Below are 21,898 nucleotides of genomic sequence, written 5' to 3' on the forward strand. Positions count from 1 at the left end.
GCCCCGCCCACTGACGTGCGCTCCACGCGCCCCCACGTGCTTCCCACCCAGGCAGCACCTGGCCCACCTCCCAGGCGCGCCCGCCCCCATGCATGTGCTTTGAGTCACCCCCACGCCACCCCGCCCTGCCCTTGGCCCTTGTCGTATTAGTGCTGTTTTTCCCATGGAGAAGTTGCCAGAAGGTGGGGGTCTGGACAAGTTGCCAGGAAGTGGCGCCCTGCATCTGCCTGCTCCAAGCTCCCAGCCGGGTAGCTGGGTCGGGGCCCAGCCGAAGTGGTCCTCCTCCCACTTCCCGGGGCTCAGCCCAGCTCCCACTCAGTGTGTTCTCCACTCACCTGTCCACCCGTGAGTGCCGACCTGGGCGCTGGCAATTTGGAGGCGCCGGCCCAGCCCTCCAGGAGCTCACGACTGGGGCCAGGGGGAGGGGGAACAAGTAAATTACTGGCCTGTAGAAGGAGGGGGGCGTTCTCAGGGTGGAGTAGTGATTTCCACAAGGATAGAGCTGGGCAGCGACCTAAGCAGAAAACACATCGGGGGCCCAGGCCGTTCCCTGGGCTGGCACGTGGGCAGGTGGGATGCCCCACGGCCCCCGTGGCAGGAGGAACTGACCTCACCTGAGAGCAGAGAGGCAAGGGAACTACAGGGGTGGGAGGAGGAGATGAAGGTTTCTGGAACGTTGTAGGGCAGGCACGGGTGGGAGGGGAGTGGGGAGGCTGGTCTGAGAACTGTTTAGCCAGCATCCATGGGCTCAGGGGCCAGTTAGGGACAGCGGGGAGGGTACCCACCTGTCCCCCCGTTGCCAGCAGGTGCAAGGTCCGCGTGTGCCCATCCTCTTCCAGGGCGCTCTGCCTGCCGTCAGGCGCCGTCATCCACCCGGGAGCCAGGAGGCATCCTGACACCTCTTAGCCCCACCCTTGATCCCACCCACCCTCTCTGTGCCTTCCCTGCATCCTAGCTTGCCTGAAGGCTGGCTGGCCTTCCTGCCTCCCCCATCCGTGTTCCTGGCCTGGCCCCTCACTCCCTGGGCTCAGCCCCAGGTCGGCCCTGACACAGGCCTCGGCCCAGCTCCCACTATTCCTCTGCTGCCTCCATGCCCCACCCCCTCAGCTCGAGCCTCCCTCCCCAGCGGGGAGCTCCTCACAGCCCCAGTGTCCGCAGTTTCCTGGGGGCTCCGGAAGAACACCCTCTCCCTCTCCTGAGGCTCAGCACACGTGGTCTCAGGTCTGTCTGCTCCTCTTCCTCCATCTCCAGGGGCCGGCCCAGTGCTGGGCGTGCGGGAGTCGCTCAGTCAACATTTGGAGGAATCATGGATGGAAGATCAGGCAGAGTGGAGACCCCTCTTGGGCCCCTGGGGCAGGAGAGGGCCACGGGTGAAGGTCAAGCTGCTCAGATTTCAGTTGAGAAGCCTTCAGGGGGAGGCCTTCAGGGGCCGCTGGGTGTGTCAGGGGCTATTTGTTGGGGGAGTTCACCAGGGAGAGGGGCTCCTATCCCAGGAGGGAGACAGGAGGGAGCTGAGGCAGGTACAGCCGCAGCCATGGGGGTCTGGGGGCAGTCTGCCAGGAGTGGGGCCTGGGCGGGAAAAGGGGACAGAGCGTAGCCCCAGCAGAGGCTCTGGGCTGCAGGCAGATTCCTGGGGTGGAGTTCTGGGCAGTGGGATTTGGGCCGCCCAAGATAAGTGAAAAGTCAGGGGCAGTACCACAAGCCCTGTGAGTGGGGTGCTGGGGTTTGAGGGTGCCGCCCATCGGCTTGGGCCCGTGTCCCCATCACTGCTGGGCTCGGCAGCCTGAAGACAGCACAGAGGAGGAGGACCCAGCGGCCCAGGCCAGGGCTGCTGGTCAGATAGGAGAACTGGTGGGGGGTGGTGACCAGGGGCACAAGGCTTCAGGCCACATCGGGGAGTAGGGAGAAGGGGGCCGTGGCCTGTGATTAAGGGGGGGAGGCAGGGGACAGAAGTCACATTGAGGTCAAGGGTGGGGCTGTGACGATGGCAGGGGCCTGAGGCTGGATCAGGGCTTGAGGAGACCAGTTTGTCAGCCTGTACAGGCCCTCGCGTTTGTGGGGATGTGAAGAGAGGCCAGGCTTCCTGCCCTCAGAGGGCCGACAGTGCCCAAGAGAAGGCAGTGCCAGAGCCAATTGGCCAGGGTGCCCAGGGGCACAGCAGAAGGGGCTGAGCAGCGAACCTGGCAGCCTGGCTGCCTTGCTAGAGCACGTGGCTGGAAGTCAGGGCCTGGGGCCTTTTGCCCTCCTTGCTCCTGGCTGGGGAGGGATGGGCAGGCCAGCCTTCTAGGGCTTGGCTCCTCCATGGCAGAGCAGGGCCAGGTTTTGGTTTCCCTGAAGCCCTCAGGGATGCCATGGGGTTTGTCAGTCTCCCATCACTGACAACACGATAATCTTCTTTCACTGACCAGCCAGCAGAGCACCTCCAAGGGGCCTGCAAGATGGACGTGCAGTGACAGGAGTCCCAGGGGGAAGCCAGAGTCCTGCTGGGGGCTGTGCCTGGTCAGGGGTAGGTGGGACCCCAGCAGCAGCAGCATCTGCCTCTCTGGAAGGAGGGGGAAAAGCCTCCAAGATGTACGACTGCCAGTGAGCCAGGTAGGGGCACAAGATGCACCACTTCTTGGGACTTTGGAACATGCCCCCCTTCTGCCCAGTGGCACACCTCCCCCCAAAGCATCTGTGTTCAGTCTGCTGTCTTGTGGAAGCAAACAGGGACAGGACCTCAGGAGAGATGCTGCAGGTATCAGGACCACGAAGTACATGCCATGCACCCTCAAATCACCGGGCCCAGCTCTGCTCTAGGGACCCCCTGCACTCACCACCCCACGGGAGGCTGAGTTGGTGCCTCGGGCCTTGAGAAAAGCTGCATGGGTGGTGCTGGCTGAGGTCCTCCCACCCCATCTGACTCCCTTTCCTTCTCTGGTCTGCCTCAATCTCTCTCTCTGTGTCTCTGTGTCTCTGTGTCTGTCTCTGTCTCTGTCTCTCTCTCTCTCTGCTGCACTCCTAGTTCAGTGAGGGTTTGGACAGCACTGCAGACCAGCAAAGGCTCTTGAGCACCAGGAACAGAATGCAGGGCTCTACCTGCCTGGGGCTCCATGTGAGGTCACCTGAGTGGGGTGGAAACAGAGCATGTGGCTGGGTGTGGTCGTGCCCGGGGTCCCACAGTGTCAACACACCTGAAGTAGGTTTGCTCATCCATCATGCAGCAAGCCAATCTCTGATGCCAGGTGCAGTGGAAGAAAGTAGAAATTTTATTGCAAAGCACTGAGCAAGGAGAAGGGGCAGCTAACACTGTAACCCTGAACTCCCTGAAAAGCTATAACCTAGGGTTTGGTTTTTTCATTCTTCTCCTTGAAGCACCAGTGCATGGTTGTATATCGTAGTTGTAAGTCCTTCTAGTTCTGTGAGCCACTGCCACAGTCTGGCAACTGACAGATGGTGTGGTTCCACAACTGGGAAACAAACCTGGGCCACCGAAGCGGAGCATGCTGAACTTTAACCACTAGATTATCAGGGCTGGCTCTGCAACCTAGGGTTTTTATCTGGAGTTTTAGGTAGGGGAGGGGGAGCATGTGGCCTTGGGGGCTGAAGTTCTAAGAGTGCGAATTAAATGTGCAAATTCAGGGGGGCGGGGTTCTATGTGCTGCATGTGGTGGATTTTTAGTCTGTGCCATGTAAAGCTTACAGTTGGTCATTGTAGCTTCTCAGTGCTCCTGCACAATGCTTAGTCAGGCTGAGGGCTGTCAGCAAGTTGCTCTCTTATCACCCATCCTCCTGCTGTTCTGCAAGGCAAGCTCAGAAACATTGGTTACTTTGTTTCTCTCCTTAACCTTGTGGGTACAGGCACAGTTTCACCCTAATCCAGGGAAATTTTAACTTTCTCATCCTCAGTTTCAATCCCCACTGTCTTATGATCATTCCTCAATCTTGGGAATGGGAGCAAAGACCACTCTAGCTACTTCCTGCTGTGCAAGGGCTAAGATCAGGGTCAGAGGAATGAAATTGCTCTGCCTTTATTTTAAAATATTTTTGGAACCAAGTGGGGAGAGTGAGATATGCTTAGCATGATTAATACTTTAGTACTCTGATCAATGGCTTTGGAATAACACTTAAATCCACATTTTGTAATTACATAGATGACCACATATATTAGCAAAATAGACAGCCAAAATTTTAGGATCCCCTCCATAAAGGGCCTCAGTCCTTGGGGAACTCAGGAGAAGAGGCCTGTAAACCAATCAAGGTTAGGGCCTGGAACCCAAGTGAAATGTAATGTAGACAAATAGCCTGCTCTCTAATACTCCAATAAGGAAGGTAAGAACCTGGGAGTCATCTGTTACTTATCTTTAGGAGACTTCTGAACAGCAACTTGAGGTCTATCAGAAGTTCACGTGTCCATTCGGAGAAGTCAATGTCTAGAGTATGGAGCCAGCCAAGGTTTGGGTGACCGTGGTTGTGATGTTCTTCTGCGGCCTTGTTCCCATTCCCTGTGGCATTTCTTGTATGGTCCCATCCAGCGGGGATGAAGTTGACCTTCTGGGTGCTTGTGTTTCCAGGATTTTAATAAGACCCAGTCTGCATGACAAAGATGGTGCAGAGGAACTTCTGACAGTGTCTAGTTCCTTAATCCAAGTTCTCTCTGGGTCTTCTGGATCATCTCTAGAACATAGGAAGGGTCTCCCAAAGTTAGGCCTATATTGTGTAAGCAAGTAACCAGGTATTTAATAGAAAGCATTTCTAGAGAAACAAAAAGAAAACAAGGTTAATTGTTGGAGCAAATTGTAAAACAATTCTTGAGCCCAAAGGATGACCAGTCAAGAAAATTCCTAGATGTCAGGGTGAAAGCATCTTTTGGAGTTTGAAATGTCTCTGATGATGTCATCGGGTGTTCAGGTAAATCTTTTGAGTGGCTTACACAGCCACAGGCATGAAGGTTGTCTGAACATGGGCTATCATAGTGATCTGTCTTAAGATGATACCAAGTTGTCTAGCTTCAGTTGGCAGGGCTTCAGGAAAAAGTGTGGTTTTAGTTCTCAGTGATTCCAAATGAAAATAATGGAAAAAACTGAAAACATTAATTTGGAGATCTATACCAGATATTTGAGGAAACTAGAAGAATTCAGGATCCAGTCCACTTTACAGGTAAAGAACAAAAACCTCAAAGACGATTAATAGAATTAGAATCTTATATCCACAAATGTGTATTACAGTTTCTGTTGAAACATAATTTTTCTCCCTTAAAATCACCCTCATTTTTATCAAAGATAGCCAAATTAAGACTCATTGGTTTGCAAAATAAGTGTAGTTTCCATAAGCTTGGCCCAGTCCTTTACACAAGTACAGCAAGAGCAGCAACGGATCGTATGAGCTCTTTTAAATCTGCTTTGCTGGAACTTTTTATGAGGAATCTCAGGTTGAACCTTAAAGGCCTTTCAGGGACAGAAAAGCCAAGCCAAGGACTTGTCATCAGATTTTGCCTACAACACCTACAGATGGGTGAATTCCTCTCTTTTTGAGGTCCCCAAAATATCCTGAGGTTCTTGCACCTGCCAGGGAGTGACCTTCATTATTCACCTGGTAAGGGTGCTGGGAACCCTGTAAGCAAGGTACCAGGCCAGTATTTCCAAGCGGCTGTATTTGTTCCATAAAGTCAATCTTTGTTCCTCAAAGCTATTTGGTCACATCTGTGTCTATGCATGTTTCTCTCAAATAGGACATTCCAGTCAAAGCTTTGGTAATACAACCAGTGTTTCCAATTGTGTCTTGCTATAAGGAAAACGATTCTTATTGAACTTATGTATACAACTATATTGCCATGAAAATTAGAATATTCACTCATTAAGAGTTTCCATCAGGTAGGGAGAAAAAAATGCTTCAATTATGCTTACAAATTGCTGTAAGTCATAGTTAAGAGAAAAAGGTTTCATTAAATCTGGAAAAACAAAACACTAAAAACAGCAATGTTTCAAATGGAAAGTCATAAAAGTTATAATCATCCTCATCAGTTCATTTAGTCCCATGTAATCAATTCTTGATCTTGATCTTCTGTTAGCAGATCTATGAGGTGATCAATTTCTCTGTTAGAGTTCTGCAATTTCCTACCCAGCTCAGTTTCATGATATGAAAGTTTATCAGAAACCTGAATTCTAGAGCAAGTGTCATGGTCTTTTCCATGAATCTCTCTGAAGATGAAATAAATTTGCAAAAAACAAAATCACAGTAAAACAACTGTCCACAAAAAACACTCAAAAATGGCAATTGATAAAGATAATTGGCTATTTCTGTGACATATAGCATTTTAAGATAATAACCAGAATTATAATTGATAACCAGGACAGATCTGAATTTTAGGAATGGTATATAATTTTTTTAAAACATTTATATTAATAATATTTATCCACACAATGTAACCTAAGAAGGTTTATCATCACTTATTTGACAATGCTTCCCATGTAATTTAGCACCAAATAAGTCTAATTAGTTTAATGTCTCTCTCTTTATAGAAAGAGAGAAGAAATTCTTTGAGAAGTCCCAGGGCTCATTGGAAATTCTCAAAGTTTCTTTTTAAGTCAAAAAGAAAGGCTTTACCCAGGATTTGAACCCTGGGGGTTTGTCAAAAATATCAAAAGGTTTTAAAACATTTGGTCAAACAGGAAACAAAGCGTAGTTCTCCATTCAATTACAGTGACCACAGAAGATATCAAAGGCAAACAGAGTTAAACAGTTAAAACAAAGTTAAAAAAAAAAAAAAAGAGAGAGAGACCTCACCCTCTTAGGACATAGGAAATTACTTTAACCAAGCATAGACTTTTTGTCCCTTAGGTAGACACACTCAAAAGAAAAGAAAAAACCCTCTATAATCTCCTTATCAAGAGCAGACTGAAAGTTCAAGATCATCCTTTGAAGAGAAAGCCAAATTCTAACTTTCACCAGCTTACCCTTGATATTGAAACTCATTTATTTAATTGAATTCATTTTAATCTTAGCCGACTTGACCATGCACAAAACTCTTTCCTCAGGGTTTTACTTTCACAAACCTTCTGTCACTTGCTTTTTACATTCAGAATTTGTCCCATGCCTCTTTCCTTTTTTCTTTCCTAGTACTTTAGGACAAATGTATCTTTCTTAACAAAACAAACAAAAATATTTCCATTCTTTATGCTTTCTTTACTGAAAACATACATCTTGCCCTTTTTTATATATGCACCGTATAGAAACATGTACTTTCTCAGAGAAAATTCCCCAGAATAGCACAGTAGCACAGAACGCGGTCATCAATAAACCCAGGCATCTTCCAGTGTCTCTGAAATAAGAAGCCAAAGACAGACAAATCTATGCTTAGTAATTAATTTAACATTTTATCTCATGTGGAAATGACCTAGATATTCAATACATTTTTATCATTTAACTTAATTTAGCAAAACTCTAAAGTTTCAAGTTACCAAACAGTTTTGAAAGCATTTTAAGTGCACACAGCATAACACGTAATTATCGTTAAAAGTTCCCCAAAACTTTTATCCTTTTCACATCTACTTAGGTTGCTTGTTTCCAATAATTATGTTTAGACTGCCTATGAAAACTTCATGTGACATCAGACAAAATCAGCTATTATTCTACGTTATTACTTTTTACTGACAAATTCTTTGAAAGAGGTAACATGTTTGTATCATATCCAATGCTGATAACTCTGAAAACATGTTTATTTTAATCAAACCAACAAACTCAAACAAGGTTTTATTTACCAAAGATCATTTTATATCACGATAGCTTGAAAGACATCTGGCCTAGTTTCTATTACATTTAGAAATAATTTATATAAATACTTACTTTAAGCGAATTAAATAGAGCTCCTTTAGGAGTTATACCATTTGGAAGCAAAGAAATATATAGAGAAACTCACATACAGATAGACGCAAACAGAGATCCTTAAAAGTTTTAGCCATGTCCCAGGTACAAAACTCAAAAGGACAGTTTGAGTCCAAACTGTTCTGGCAGATGAATCTGTTCAGATTCTAAAGATTCTTTCCTTTTTGTTTTAGAGTTGTTTTTGAAGTCATGTTGTCTTTTAGAAGCTTCTGTATGTTAATCAAAGGATGCATTCCGTTGTGAGAGGTTTTGAATCTTCACTTTTAAGGGTGATCCTTAAGATGGACTTTCCTGAAACAGGTTCCCCAGAATGGCCATTTTAAAGTGAGATCTCCTTCAGCATGTTTAATTAACACAGCCTGAAGGAGGGGTTTATGTGCTCTTACAATATCAGGCAGGGGAAACGTTCCCCAGTGAGACACAGTGTTTATCCCCACAACATAATTTATAATATGGTCAGGCAAAAGAGATGCAATCATTTCACATAAAGCCCATTCAAATGTACCAATTTTGGGGGCCGGCCCAGTGGCGCAGCAGTTAAGTTGGCACGTTCCGCTTTGGCAGCCCGGGATTTGCTGGTTCTGATCCCGGGTGCAGACCTACACACCACTTGTCAAGCCATGCTGTGGCCGGCGTCCCACATATAACGTAGAGAAAGATGGGCACGGATGTTAGCACAAGGCCAGTCTTCCTCAGCAAAAAGAGGAGGATTGGCAGCAGATGTTAGCTCAGGGCTCATCTTCCTCAAAAAAACAACAACATATATATATATATATATATATATATATATATACCAATTTTCTTAAAAAATTTTATCTTAGGGGCTGGCCCCGTGGCCGAGTGGTTAAGTTCGTGCGCTCCGCTGCAGGCGGCCCAGTGTTTCGTTAGTTCGAATCCTGGGCGCGGACATGGCACTGCTCGTCAGACCACGCTGAGGCAGCGTCCCACATGCCACAACTAGAAGAACCCACAACGAAGAATACACAACTATGTACCGGGGGGCCTTGGGGAGAAAAATGAAAAAAAATAAAATCTTTAAAAAAAAAAAAATTTTTATCTTAATTTTATCAACTCTTATGCCTCTAATCATTAGGATTTCATTAACAAGTCTCAATTCTATAATACTGTGTGGGGAAAGCATTCCCAGCTAGACAAAACATCCATTCCCCAAAAAAACACTCAGGCAAAGTTGACATGACCTCTTCATATAATACTAACTCAAACATTCTAATCTTTATAATTTTATCAACCCCAGGGGCCCAATTGTTGCCCCAAGCAATTGTTGGTCAGGTTTCTCATTGTGATTTTTGTCTCCTGGCTTTAAAAGTTTTTCCAAATTGGAGTAAATAGAACAGATTTGTTTGAAGTCCTTCAATGTTGGTGGGGGCTCAGTATGGGGTCCCTTTGGCCCACTCACCCTTAGGCAGTGTTTCAGTAAAACCTTTGTTTTAACCCCACTAATGTCCATTTTATTCATCCCTTTTTTTAAAAAAAATAACCAACTAAAGATTTCCATCCTGCTGGAATTAGTCCTGTGACTCTTCCCTTTCTGATTCCTCTTTTTTCCCCCTTCGTATATTTATCTTATTTACCCCACTGTCTTATTTACCTTAAAACTCCTTTAAAATGTCCACCTTATTGAGAAGAAGTCCCTTGACGGGTATGAGAGGGAGAACCCATCCTAGCTCCGTCCACCCCGCCCCGAAGCTGAGGCCGTCCCAGGCCAGGGGTGGGAGGCCCCACTGGGTCAACAGCGCCGTCCCACCCTCACGGGGTGGGGGAGCAGTAGGAGAACGGGATCAAGCAATCCAGTCATCCTGAGCAGGGTCATTTGTTCCTTGCAACACAGGTTTTGGGTCCCTTCCTCAGTCCTGCTGGACCCAGGACGCTGGATCATGACTTGCCTGTTTCAGAATAGGCTCATTCTGGTACAGCAACATAAAAGCCTGCACCTAAGGAATTTCATTCCATTTGTTTCTTTTTCGCAAAATGATTCTAATTGCAAAACAGTATTACAATCAACAGACCCATTTAGGAGCCACTGTTCCCCTGAGCACCAGGAGCACTGCGGCCCAGCTGTATTACAGTAGAAGATCATCTTTTTCATAGGTTCGGAACTGAAAACACTCCAGTTTTGCAATATGCAACCTAGAGGGTTGCCACTGGGAACCGAATCCAAGTTTCTCATTCTGCACCACCCGCCCCCAGTCAAAACAAATGAGGCCGGAGAGCTCCTCTGTGAGTGAAAAATCTCTAGTCTTGTCAACAAAATTCCTCCCCCCTCAACACACTCCAGTAACCTGGAACAAAACCCCTGAAACAGAGGAAAAGCAACGAAAGGAAAGATAAGCCTTCTGTCAGTTATAATGAGGAAACCCAACAAAAGGATGTGCACTGCAAACCGAACCAAATGGCGCCCAGAGGGCTGCCAGGTGTGATGGAGCTCTGATTACCCATTGTTTCCAGCAGGTCCTGTTGGAAAAGGTTAGCGCAAGGACAAAAACAGAAACTGTCGCTACTTACAAGAGACGGCTTCCCGAGCTTCTTCCACTGTCAAAGGAAAAGCACCGTGGGCCAACAACGTCTGGTCAGCAGCCAGTCGCTCAGGGCTGTCCCTGACACAAGGGGGTCGGGCAGCTGCAGGACAGCTTCCAAGAGAGGCTCTCAGCCAGAGGCCAGTGTGCCACCAGCAAGACGTCCACCTGGGACTAGGTCCCACCTGGGGTGCCAAAATTTGTCACCAAACCTTGAGTGAGTTCGCTCTCGAGTCCTGCAGCAAGCCAATCTCTGACACCAGGTATAGTGGAAGAAAGGACTTTATTGCAAAGTGCTGAGCAAAGAGAATGAGGGGCTGGGGGGTGGCTAGAGCTGTCATCCCAAACTCCTCAGAAAGCTAGAAGCAAGGGTTTTTATTTGGGGTTTTATGTAGGCAAGGGGAAGCATGCGGCCTTAGGAGCTGAAGTTGAGTCCTCCACGCAGGCGCGACTGTCTTTCATATTTCTTCATGGGTTGTATGTGCAAATTTGGGGGGTTCTGTGTATTGCTGTGTGCAGCTTATCATCCATCATTTTAGCTTCTCCATGGTCCTGCGCGATGCTCGGTCAGGCGGGGGCTGTCAGCAAGCAAGCTCCTCTCTTACCTGGGTCCCACTGCTGTTCTGCAAGGCGAGCTCAGAAACTTTGCTTACCGTGTCTCCCACCTTAACCTTGTGGGTACAGGCGTGGTTTCACCCGAATCTAGGGAAATTTCAACTCCTGTGTCCTCAGCAGCTTCCTGGGCCGCCTTCCCTGGAGTCGTTGGGCTACAACAGGATGGGGGCTCCTCTCACTGCCTGTTGAAAAGGCGCTCTCTGTGGGGTGAGAGCAGAGCCGGGCGGCCGGCAGCTGCAGTCACTCCCGCCTGGAGGTGGGGCCAGCGGCGCCTCCACGCGGGAGGCGCACGGTCAGACGGGGTCTCTGTCCAGGTGTCTGCATGAGTGACCGGCGTCCTGGGTGGGTGCGAGGAGGGTCAGGGTGGAGGTGCTGAGAGCCCCCTACCCAGCAGGCCAAGCCGCGGGCGGTCGCCATTGCTGGGCTCTTGATTCACCAACAGCCCAGAGCCGGGGCCCCAAGGAGGTCCCTGTAGGACTGAGCCCCCTCCCACCATGAAGCCCTAGCCCCAAGGGCGCGCGGCCCCGGCGCGCACGGGTTTTCTAGCCATTAAAGAGCCCCCCTCCTTTTTCTCAGTGTTGCGAGCGCTCGGTGCGCCGCGATGGAGGCGGGTCCCGGGTTGGGGATGCGGGCGGACCCCCGCCCACCCAGCACGCCCGACGCCGCCGCGGTTCCTGGCGCCGCCGGCAGGGGGCGCGCCCTGACCGGCACCCGAACCCCGACCCTGGAACAGGCTTTTTTTCCCCTTAATCTGAGAAAGGAAAGTGTGTGTTTGGGGCAAAGCGAGGAAAGAAGCCGCCTGTCGCTGCCGACTCGCTGCTCCTTCGGCTCCGGGTCCGAGCCGCCGGCAGCCCGCATGCCGCTCCCGGACGGGGCGCTCAGCCCGGGGGACGTCTGCAGGGGGGCGCGGGCGGGGTCGCGTGGGGGGGGCCACACCAACCGGACCTTCGTCTTCGACGACGGCCGATGCGCCCCCAGGTACAGTCGTGCGCCCTTTCCCACGCGGAGGGACCGCGGTTCCGGCTAGCACCACCCCCTAGGACTTCCCAATCCCCAGGACCCCCGGGCCCCGCAACCCCAAGATCCCCACTTCCCAGGTTATCCACCCCCTCCCCGGACCCAAGAGCGCCCTCCCTCCACCACCGTGGGGTGCAGGGGCGCCCCTCAGGACCAGGCCAGGAGACACTTACTCCAATGACCAGCAGGTGCCCTTAGCGCGAAGGTGGCGGGAGCGCGGCCATTTTCAGATGCGGGGCTCGGAGCATCTGCCAGGCGCGGAGAGGTGCGGACCTGGCGGGTGGGTGCAGCGTGGGCCTCCCAGCCCCACTCCGGCGGAGCCTGGCGGGGGCATCTGGGGTGCTTCCGCGTGGGGGTGGCAGTGCTGCACCTAAGTGAGGCACACGGGCAAGGGTACCCTACATAGAAGCAGGTTTTCAAGGGCAGTTCTTCCCAGGAAGAGCCCTGACTGGGGTGTAAGGGTGCAGGTGAGCTGTCAGATGAAGGGCAGGGTCCTGGTGGGTGATTTGGGGCCGGTCACTTCTCTTTGAGGGGTCTCCATTTGCCCATTTGTGTGAGGAGAGGGTCAACTGACAAGCACTTCCAGGTGGCCTGTGCAGTGTCCCGGGATGCCACTCGGCTCCTGCCCATCCAGGCGACTAGCACAGAAGGCACAGGGCTGGTGCAGGGACCGAGGAAAGGCAGAGGGTGACAGTTGGACAGGGGTTTGCCCCAGGGTCCTAGTCCTCCGGGCCCTCTCCCCTCCCCCATCAGCCCAGAGGACAGACACAGATGTCTGCCCCTTACCTGTGCCAGGAGCCAGACTCCAGGTGACCCACAGCCAGCCCCTGCCCTGTGCCACTCTCCCCAGCTGGGCGAAACCCTGCCCTCCGGGTCCCACTTAGTCTGGCTGTCCTGAGGCCAGAGAAGGGATGGACAAGCGTACCTGAAAGGCGGTGGCCTGAGTTCAGGGCCAAGGTCTGCTGCTGACCATTTCTTCTGTGGGACTTGGTTTCCCCTATGCAAAGTGTGGGCTGGAGGGCATGGACTTTAAGGGCCATTTCTGGTGAGGGACCAGGCTCAAGAGGGGAGGTTTGCAGCCACATATGGTAGGGACGGGACCGGCCTGGCAGCCGGGTTATGGGGTCCGGCTTAGGGATGAGGAGCAGGTGCTCTGCAGGTAGGCTGGCTGTCACTGCTGGTGTCCTTGGGGAGTGAAGTTAACCCTGTGAAGTAAGCACAGCTGGACATCCCTTGGGCCGCTCTGAGGGGTCAACCAGGTGACATCCATCAGGCACAGAGTAAGTGACCTCAAAAGGGCTTGTGATTTCTGTCATCTTTTGTGATCTGGCCGTTCTCTCTGCCCATCTCTTTCCTCAGCCGGTTGTCGCCCTCCCTGATGACCCATCTCCAAGTTCTCCTGCCCCACTTAACCTGCTCCAGATGAGGCGGGAGCTCTGTGTCCTCAGGGTCTGGGACCGGTGGGCTCAGTCCCCCCAAGACCTCCATCTCCCCCCTGGCACCACCCGCCCGCTGGGGACAGCCCCTCCTCCCCACCAATCGGAGCTGGCCTTGGTCCCTACACATCCGGTGTCATGCTGCAGGTCTGTCTGGAGGGGCTGACAGGGCCGAGGGGACATCAGCTCGGAGAAGGAAGACCTTTCTTGGGCCCAGCGGGGATCTGCGTCGGGGGAGTTCTGCGGGGTAGGCTTCTGCACGGGTTTCACAGCAGGGTCCACCCTGAGTCCAGCAGTCTTGGCCTTGCTCCCTCCCTGGACCTTGGCTGGGTCTCTGTCCTTTAAAGGTGCTAGATGATGTTAGCCATAGTGCCATGGTTCTGGGCGGGGGAGGGGGTGCTGCTATACCCCCCCAGGGTCTGCTCCAGCTCACATCCCCAGCCTGCCCCGCTCTGAAGCCAGGCAGTGGGGGTCCCAGGAGGGCTCCCAGCTCTCTGGGCTGCAGGAGTCTTTGCCCTGGTGCCTGACCCCCTGTTTGGACCCCATGCTTCCCCTGTGTGTCGTGGGGTTCCAGGCCCCAGCCATACTTCACAGTCACTGGGCACTGCCCTTCTTGCCCTGTTCCTTCCCCAGGTCCAGATGCCTCTGCCCTGGAAGTGACAGCTGTTGTGGGAGAGAGAGAGGGACTGGGAGGGCCCCAGCTTCCCCAGAGCTGGCCAGTGCCCGCCTCCTGCCCAGTTGCCTTCCCATCAGAGCCCCCAGCCTGGCCATTTCCGGAGCTGCCATTCCCAGAAGCCCTGCCCCCCAGGGCAGTCAAGGACCCATTGGGCCCTGATGGCGGAGGGCGCAGAGATCTGGGGCTGGCAGCCTGCCAGGGTACAGGCCTGGCTGGAGGTCCCGGCCAGCCCTCCAAGCCCATATTAGGGAGCGGTGCCTGCAGGGCAGGGCAGCAGGAAGTGGCCCAGGCCCCGTGGGAAAGGTTCTCAGGGCCTGTGGTACAGCCCAGCCCTGGCCAGCAGGAGGGACGGCTTCCTGGTCTGGGGCCTGGAGGGAACTCAGGGGTCTGCCTTTGGCCAGGGGAGTGACCACAGCAGCAGCTCGGGGACAGAGGTGAGTGAGAGGGGACCGGGATAGGGGGCCTGCTTGGAGCTCTGCTTCTGTTGCGTGCCGGCCGTGGGTGTCACCTGTGTCCTCATGCCCAGCTCTGCCACAGCCAGTGGCCACGTGGATGTCCCAACCTGTCCGAGCGTGTCTGATGAACCCCCGAAGGTGCTTAGGACAGTCCTGGTGAGACAGAGGTCATGCTGCGTTATGATGACCTCTGCTTTCCTTGAGGGTTTCGTGACTCGTAAACTCTGCCCCGAGGTTTCTCCTTCAGCTCCCGAGGACGTGGGGATTTGCAGGCTGTGCCCCAGGTGCGGGGGCCCTCGGGAAGGCGGCGCTTCTGTGCCCGCCTCCAGACAAGCCAGGGCGTCTGCCTGCACATGTCCTGGGCCCTCGTGGGTGAGGGGTGCTGATGGGGGGGTAGGGTGCGCACACCTGTGTCTTTGGACCTTGGCCCCAAGCACCTGAGGCTGGCTGTGCAGGTGCATGCGTGCACATGTGCAATTCATGGGAGAGAGCCGGGGCAGGGTGGGTGGGGCCCACCAGCCAGCCTGCATGTCTTGGGGTGCCCCCACCTTGAGTTTGGGGGAGGGCCCTGCCCCTGCCTGGTGCTGGGGTGGGGAGCAGTGTGCCTGATAGCCTCTGGGTGGAGCCCCAAGATGGGTGCTGGCCCAGGAGCAGCACCCCAATCACTCGAACGATTTTAAAGGCGCTGGGAACTCTGGGGCTGTGTGTGTGTGGATGAAGCCACCATATTCACCCAAAACCTCTTCCTCCTGTGGAACTGGGGAATGAGTGGGGACCTGGCCCCAGGAGGTGAGGCCCATACGTACTGGACACTGGCAAGTTTAAGACGCTTGCAGAGGACAGAGGCAGGACCGAGGGCCAGCTCCCTGGGCTGAGGTCCCTGGAAAGGGTTTTCTGCATGGTCTGCTTTGTTGTCTGGACCTCCCACGGGGGGCAGATTTGGGGGCTGCCATGCAGTCGCTCGGACTGTGGCCAGCCTGTCCTGCATGGGGCAATGAGGCCTGGAAGCCAGAAGATGTGCTGGTCACCCCACAGACTCAGGCCACCCCGAGGCTTGTCCAGTGCCAGCCCTGGCTGGCCTGTGATGCTGCCCCACACGTTGACAGTGACATGACCAGAGGCTCCCTGCTGGGGACTTTGGCTGGCACTTATCTCTTGGTCCGCTGCTTCTGCCACCTCCTGGCTGGTGGAGGGTGTCAGGAGCCACAGGGGACCCAGCTCTGGGCTGTTAGGTGGCCGGGAGGGTGCTGTGGGCAGGACCCAACCAGCACGTGTGACAGTGCAAGCCCCACAGGAGACTCTGTGTGGGCAGGGGCCAGCTGCCCAGCCTTCCTGTTGGCTCCACCCCTGCTGACCGGCTGGAGCTGTCTGTTGTCTGTCACACAGGGACAGAGCATGAAACCTTGTTTCTCCCGTCGGGGTCACTATGGGAAGCTGGGAGCAAGAGAGCAGGTCGGGCCCAGATCTGTGGCATCTGTGAAGACCACACAGGAGGCTGCAGGGAGGGTGGGCACTACAGCATGACGTGAGCTCCCACAGCCTCTCTCAGGGCCAGCGGCAGAGGACCCGAGGGGACCCGGTGGCCTGAAGGGGTCCCCTGTGTGCTGCCTTGGGCACCCCGACCCTGTGTATTGTGGGGGCAGTGAGGCCCAGGGAGGTCGAACAGCTCCACCGCCTGGTGACAGCCTGTTCTCCTGGCTGCTGTGTGGACACCCTGGCCACAATGGGGCTTGGGCTACCCTCTTAGGAGAGCCCCCACTGCTCACCCCCCAAGTGGGATGCTGCCTGCCCAAGTCATTGGATGTCAGGCGGCAAGTCCATGTCAGGATAGCAGGGCCCAGCACTCACCCCCTGGGTGCCTGGGACCTCGTCTGGTCCTGCCCACGGGCTGCATCCCATCCTCTGGCTGAAGCTGCCTGAGTACCCGCCCTGCTGGCTGGACACACGGTGGCTGCTCGGAGGTGCCTACTGACCACACATGGGCCTGAGCCGAGCTGCTGAGGGCAGTACTGATCCCACAGCTGGAGCCGGCGTGCAGGGATGGGGGGCCCTTGGGAGCCTACCAGGACAGACAGCCTAAGCGGGGACACAGCATCCCCTCTGTGACAGCAGGGTGTGGGGGTGGCAGCTAGAGGAGGAAGGTGTCCTGTCTGCCCCATTCCAATGGCTGCAAGAGGCACTACCATACCCCTGCTCGGCCCCCCGGGAGTGGCACCACGTCCCCGTGCTGGCCACGTCGAGCGGCTCCAAGCAGCCAACAGAGGCACTCCAGACCTTATCTGGAAACTGAGGCCTAAGTGAGGACACCATCCTGTCCACACACGGCACCTTATATCCTGCAGATCCCTCGCCCTTCAGAGCCTCGTGCCCCCAGCATCCCAGAAAATCCAGCTCCCTGGCCAGCTCTCCCGCCTGCGTCCTCTGACACCTGCCAACGCCTCCAGGCTCACCTCTATCCCCAGCACTCTAGGGCTCCCCTGTGGGCCAGGTGGGGTGAAATTCTGTGCTCGTCCGGCACCGAGGACCTCTGCCACTGATTTGAGATTCTGAGACATTTGCCAAGAGGCGCCCATGGTCTCTGTGCAGATCTCAGGCTCAGGTGGGCAGCCAGGTGCGTTAGGGACCACAGTACCCTGTGGCTTCTGCCTCCCCGTACATCCTTAGGGTGGACTCGTGGGCCCTGTGTCCATGCCGCTCCTGGGCCCCTCCCATGGGCTCGGGCCTGTGTGTGCGCAGACAGCGCGGCCGTGAAGCGTCGGTTCTGAGGACTCGGGGGTGAGCTCAGCTCAGCGATGCGCACAGCTTTCACGGTGGGACCCGATGCGCCTCAGAGATAATGATGAGTGGCCGTCCACAGCGCTGACTCGAAGCCCCTTTTCCTAGGAGAGGATGGATGTTCCCCAAAGACACCCGCCCACCTGCTCAGCAGCTGGCGAGCTTCAACAGCCCCGGCTTTTTAATTGTTGTGCAAAGGAAGCACTCAGCTTTTCTGCCGTGGTCAGCAGAGGGATTCAGCAGCTTCCGCTGGCTGGGCACCGAGCCCAGCACTGAACTGGCCCCACCCAATGAGGCTACAGCGTCTGCGGGCTCTCCTGGACCCTGGGCAGGGACGAGTGAGCATCTGCACACACACACAGACTTATGCTTGTGCACGTGAACACACACCTCCATGCACACTCACACACGTCCCCACACATACACGGACACACATGTGCACACCTATGCACATCCATGCTTGCCCGCACACACATTGCACACGTCTCCCCTCCCCAATCCCTCTGTCAAACGTGTCTCCAGGCGCCTTGGAAATTCTGAACTGAGCATGAATGATCAAAGAGTGCATCTTAGGAGAGGGACCGTTCCCTTAGCCAGCGGGGGTGTCCCTCAGTCACACTCGGGGCCCTGGATGGTCGTTGTGAGCATTAGGAGCAGTGTGGACTCCTAACAGGAACCCTGGGGGGAGAAGGAACGTTTTCCCAGGTGTGTATGTCCAGCCTGAGGAGCAGGCCCCTCCTCCCAGAGGCCCGTCCAGGGCTGGGCCTCGACGAAGGCTGAGCTTGGGGAGGCAGGCGATCCCGCGGCTTTCTCACGTCCGGTAACACGAGTCTCATACGATACAGTTTCCGCGTCTGGTGTCGTGGATGAGACTCTACCTCTCACCCCCCTGCCGCCTCCCAAACCAAGGTCGCGGTGTGCTGGCTCAGTGAGTGCGTCGTGTGTGAGCCGAGTGCCCAGGGGGCCCCCCTCACGGGGCCCTTTCAGAGCAGAGCTGTGTTTGGTCTTTTACATAAATAGGATCCTGTTGAAAGGGTTGTTTGCATTTGTAGAGATGCGTCCACACGGGTCACGTGGACCTGCTCGGTCACAGAGCGGCACTGTCCTGCATTAATGGACATCCAGCGTTGTCCTAAGGCTGTGATGGAAATCCGTGCCTGGGCCTCCCTGGGCTCAGGGTGAGGATGTCCCAGGGAGAGGCTCCGGGTCAGGGAGGCTGCTGTTATATCACGGGCTCCCGGCGGCTCCACTGGTGTCACGTGACAGACACGGACACAAAGCCCGGCTTCCACACGCTCCCCGCCCTGGACGTTCTCAGACCGCACACGGCTGTCAGCACGTGAGAACCACTCGGCTCCGTCTCCTGAGAGACCAGTGAGGCAGAAAGCCTGTTCCCATGAAGGCTCATTTGTTCATTTTCTCTTCTTTGAGCTGCTGCTCGTCCGTCCTTTGCCTCGTTTTCCGCCGGTTTGTCTTTTCCGCATGACTTTCGGGCATTCTTGCAGTGACCTGCCTATCGTGGCTGGTGTGGCTGTGTCCTCCCTGGTCACTGCTATTCTCTCCTCTTGCCAACGAGTCTTCACTTAAACAGAAGCGTCTTGCTTGATGTGGAAGCATTTGTAAGTCTGTTCCTCTACGCATTCTGGTTTTCGTGCATTGAATAAGAGGCCTTCTCGAGGCCAAACGTGATTCCCCTGTTTTCTCTTGCAGTCTCTTCCTCAGCTTGGGGCTGTGAGCTGGGGTCTTACTTTAGCTAACGGAAGGCACGCAGCCGTAGAGCAGAGCCACAGAGGTACCTGGGTTCCCGCACTGGCCCTGCCAAGGTTAGGTGAGCTCCTTCAGGCCTCGGGGCCTCCACCTCCCCACCAGCCAAGGATGCTCTGAGCATCCCGGTGGTGGCCCTCGGAGGGTGAGCTGCCTTGACCCAGCACCGCGCTACTCAAGGCCCCCCCACCACCTCCTTTCTCACGACCTAAATTTTCCTGCTGTGTGTCCTTTCTTGTGCCAAATCCTCCAGTTTCCATTGCTGTGGCTATATAAATTAGTCCTGACAGCCGGCAAGGCGAGTCCCTTCTCTCTGTTTTTATTCTCACACTCGTTTTGGCTGTTCTTGCACAATTATTCTTCGGGATGTATTTTGGAAATGATTGGTCAGGTTCTGAGAAAGTGACCGTGCATGTTGATGGGAGCTGATTACCTTTGCCCCTTTTTCTGGAGAATGGACTCCTGAGCCATGGGGAACGTGACCTCCTCCCCCTCCCGTGAGTGACAGCTTCCAGCCCATCTTTCAGGACCGACATCCGATGTCTCCCAGTGGTCCTGAGGTTTGTGGCGAGTGGAGCTCCGGGTCCTTGGCTTTGGCAGCTGCCATGAGCAGCATCTTCCCATGATGCTCGCTGCTTTGCTCCTGGTCTGCGTGACACTCTCAGATCTGGCTGCATCCTTAGATGCTCTCATTTGTTCCAGTAGTTTCTCAGTGGATTCTCTTGGGTTTTCCAGCTAAATGATTATTCCAGCTGCAAACAGAGCCCATTTCTTCCTTTCAGTGCCCGTTGTTCTCCTTTTCTTGGTCTCAGTGCACAGGTCGGACCTCCCTTCACGGCCAGCAGACCCGTGCTCCCACCTTGCGTGGGAATGCCTCCAATGTTTCACTAGAGGCAAAACCGTTTGCCTCGACTTCTTGGAGATTCCTCTTGGTGTTGTTAATCAAATTAAGAATGTTTCCCTCCATATCTAATTTATTATTGGGTTTGACTCGAGTTTTTTTTTTCTATATCTACTAACATGATCATACGGAATTTCTCCTTTAATTTCTTAGCATAATGAAGCACATTGCATCTTTTTTTAGATAAGTCCTATTCGACTTCGCGTTGTGGTGTTGTTTTAATACACTGCTGGATTCCACTTGCTAAGAGTTTATTTAGGAATTTTGCACTTAGAGTCATATGGGAGATTGCCTAGTGCCTCCATTGGCGCTGTCCATGCCTGGTTGGTGATGGGATCAGGCCAGCCTTGGGAGATGAGCAGAGTAGCTTTCATTTCTTCCTGTGCCTTGGGACCGTTTGGCAGAGGTGGCAGAACTTGGCCGTGAAACCATCGGGGCCTGGTGCCTTTGGCGGAAGAAGCAGTCTGACCACTTTACCTTCCTCAGTCCTGACTCCTTGACCACTAAGGGACAGAGAGGCAGAAATCCCTGGCCTTCAGAGGGGTTCCCCCACCGCCCAAAGGCAGCTCAGCCTGGAGGTAAACAGGACGGCTGAGCATCAGGCCGACCTGGCCTCCCATCCCGCGGCCCCTTTCTGGGCTGCGGGACCTCAGTGAAGCTCCTCAGGCTCCGTGAGCCCACGAGTCCTCATGTCACATTACGGAGAGGGAGTCCTGGCTCCATGCCGCCACCCTGCAGCCCCAGTCCCCACACTCCGCTGGGCTCTCCCTCCCCTGGAGTTGGTGGGTCAGGGCACAGGACCACGTGTGCACAGACTGCTGGGGTGGGGCTCCCATTGTGTGTACTGGGTGTGGACCTCCTTTCTCATCCTGGCCTCTCTGGCTGGGTCCCATAGATCAGCACCTGAATCCAAGCTCCCCAAAGGGACCTCCAGCTGACCGGGGAGGGCGTGATGGGGAGCTGACCATCCCAGGGACCTGATGCTTGCAGTCAGAGCCTTTGTCCACCAGAACTCGGCCAGACCGCTGGCTAACGGGCCCCAGATTAAAAACTGACATTGATTAAGCACTCGTCCGCTGGGTACTATGATGAACACCTCACACTCACCATCTCTTTACATCTTTACAATCACCCCGTAAGGACAGAAGACATCAGCATAGTCATTTACAGATATGGAAACAGACTCAGAGAGGTCAAGTGACTTTCCCCGGGCCAATCAGCATGGACTGGTAGGGCAGGGCCAAGCCACACTCGAGTCATCGGGACCCTAGGCTGCTCCCTGGACCTGGCAGTTCTGTGCCCATGGGCCCCCCAGAGTCCCCAAGAGGAGCAGGGGCTCCCCCAGCCTTGCCTGGGAGGGGGGCTGCTCTGCCCTGGCTCCAGGGGGCGGCAAGTCCCACAGGTGGGGCTCCACACTTTGTGCTGAGGGTGAGTGAGGGCTGGGGAGTTGGACGCCTGTCTCGAGTCACCAAAGCACTGAGTTCTTGTAGAAATCAGCAGTTCTTTGGTGCAGCCGTCCACACAGAAGATGAGGAGATGACAGGCGTGGTCTCGGGGGTCCCAGACTTCCTCCTGAACCTTTCAGGTCATGCAGGGAGGAGGGGGTGGGAAGGGGAGATGAGGAGGCAGAGACTGCGAGGTGGGCCCCCCGTGTCCAGACAGCTGTACCAGGGTCGTGTTCTCACCCCACCCGGACCATCTCAGCTTCTGCGGGGATAGGACCCCCCACAAACCCACATGTCCAAAAGCTCTCAGTGACACCGTCCTTCAGGCTCAGGGAGAGGCCTGTACCAGACCCTGGCAACACAGGGAGAAGCTGCACAGCCATGTCCATCCCTCCTGCCATGGGCACCTTTCCAGGA

General features: G+C 54.2%; 1 protein-coding gene across 1 annotated transcript in view; it reads left to right on the top strand.

The window, feature by feature from the left end:
• Positions 1 to 11,853: 11,853 nt before the first annotated feature.
• The window catches only part of KCNT1 (potassium sodium-activated channel subfamily T member 1), a 72,364-nt gene continuing 62,319 nt past the window's right edge, over positions 11,854 to 21,898 (top strand). The window contains exon 1 of the mRNA XM_070518334.1: positions 11,854 to 11,990. Within this exon, the coding sequence (XP_070374435.1) occupies positions 11,869 to 11,990 (122 nt within the window). The 5' untranslated portion in view covers positions 11,854 to 11,868. The remainder of the gene's footprint in view (positions 11,991 to 21,898) is intronic.

Source organism: Equus asinus, chromosome 10 (genome assembly GCF_041296235.1).
Source record: "Equus asinus isolate D_3611 breed Donkey chromosome 10, EquAss-T2T_v2, whole genome shotgun sequence".
Taxonomy (NCBI): Eukaryota; Metazoa; Chordata; class Mammalia; order Perissodactyla; family Equidae; genus Equus; species Equus asinus.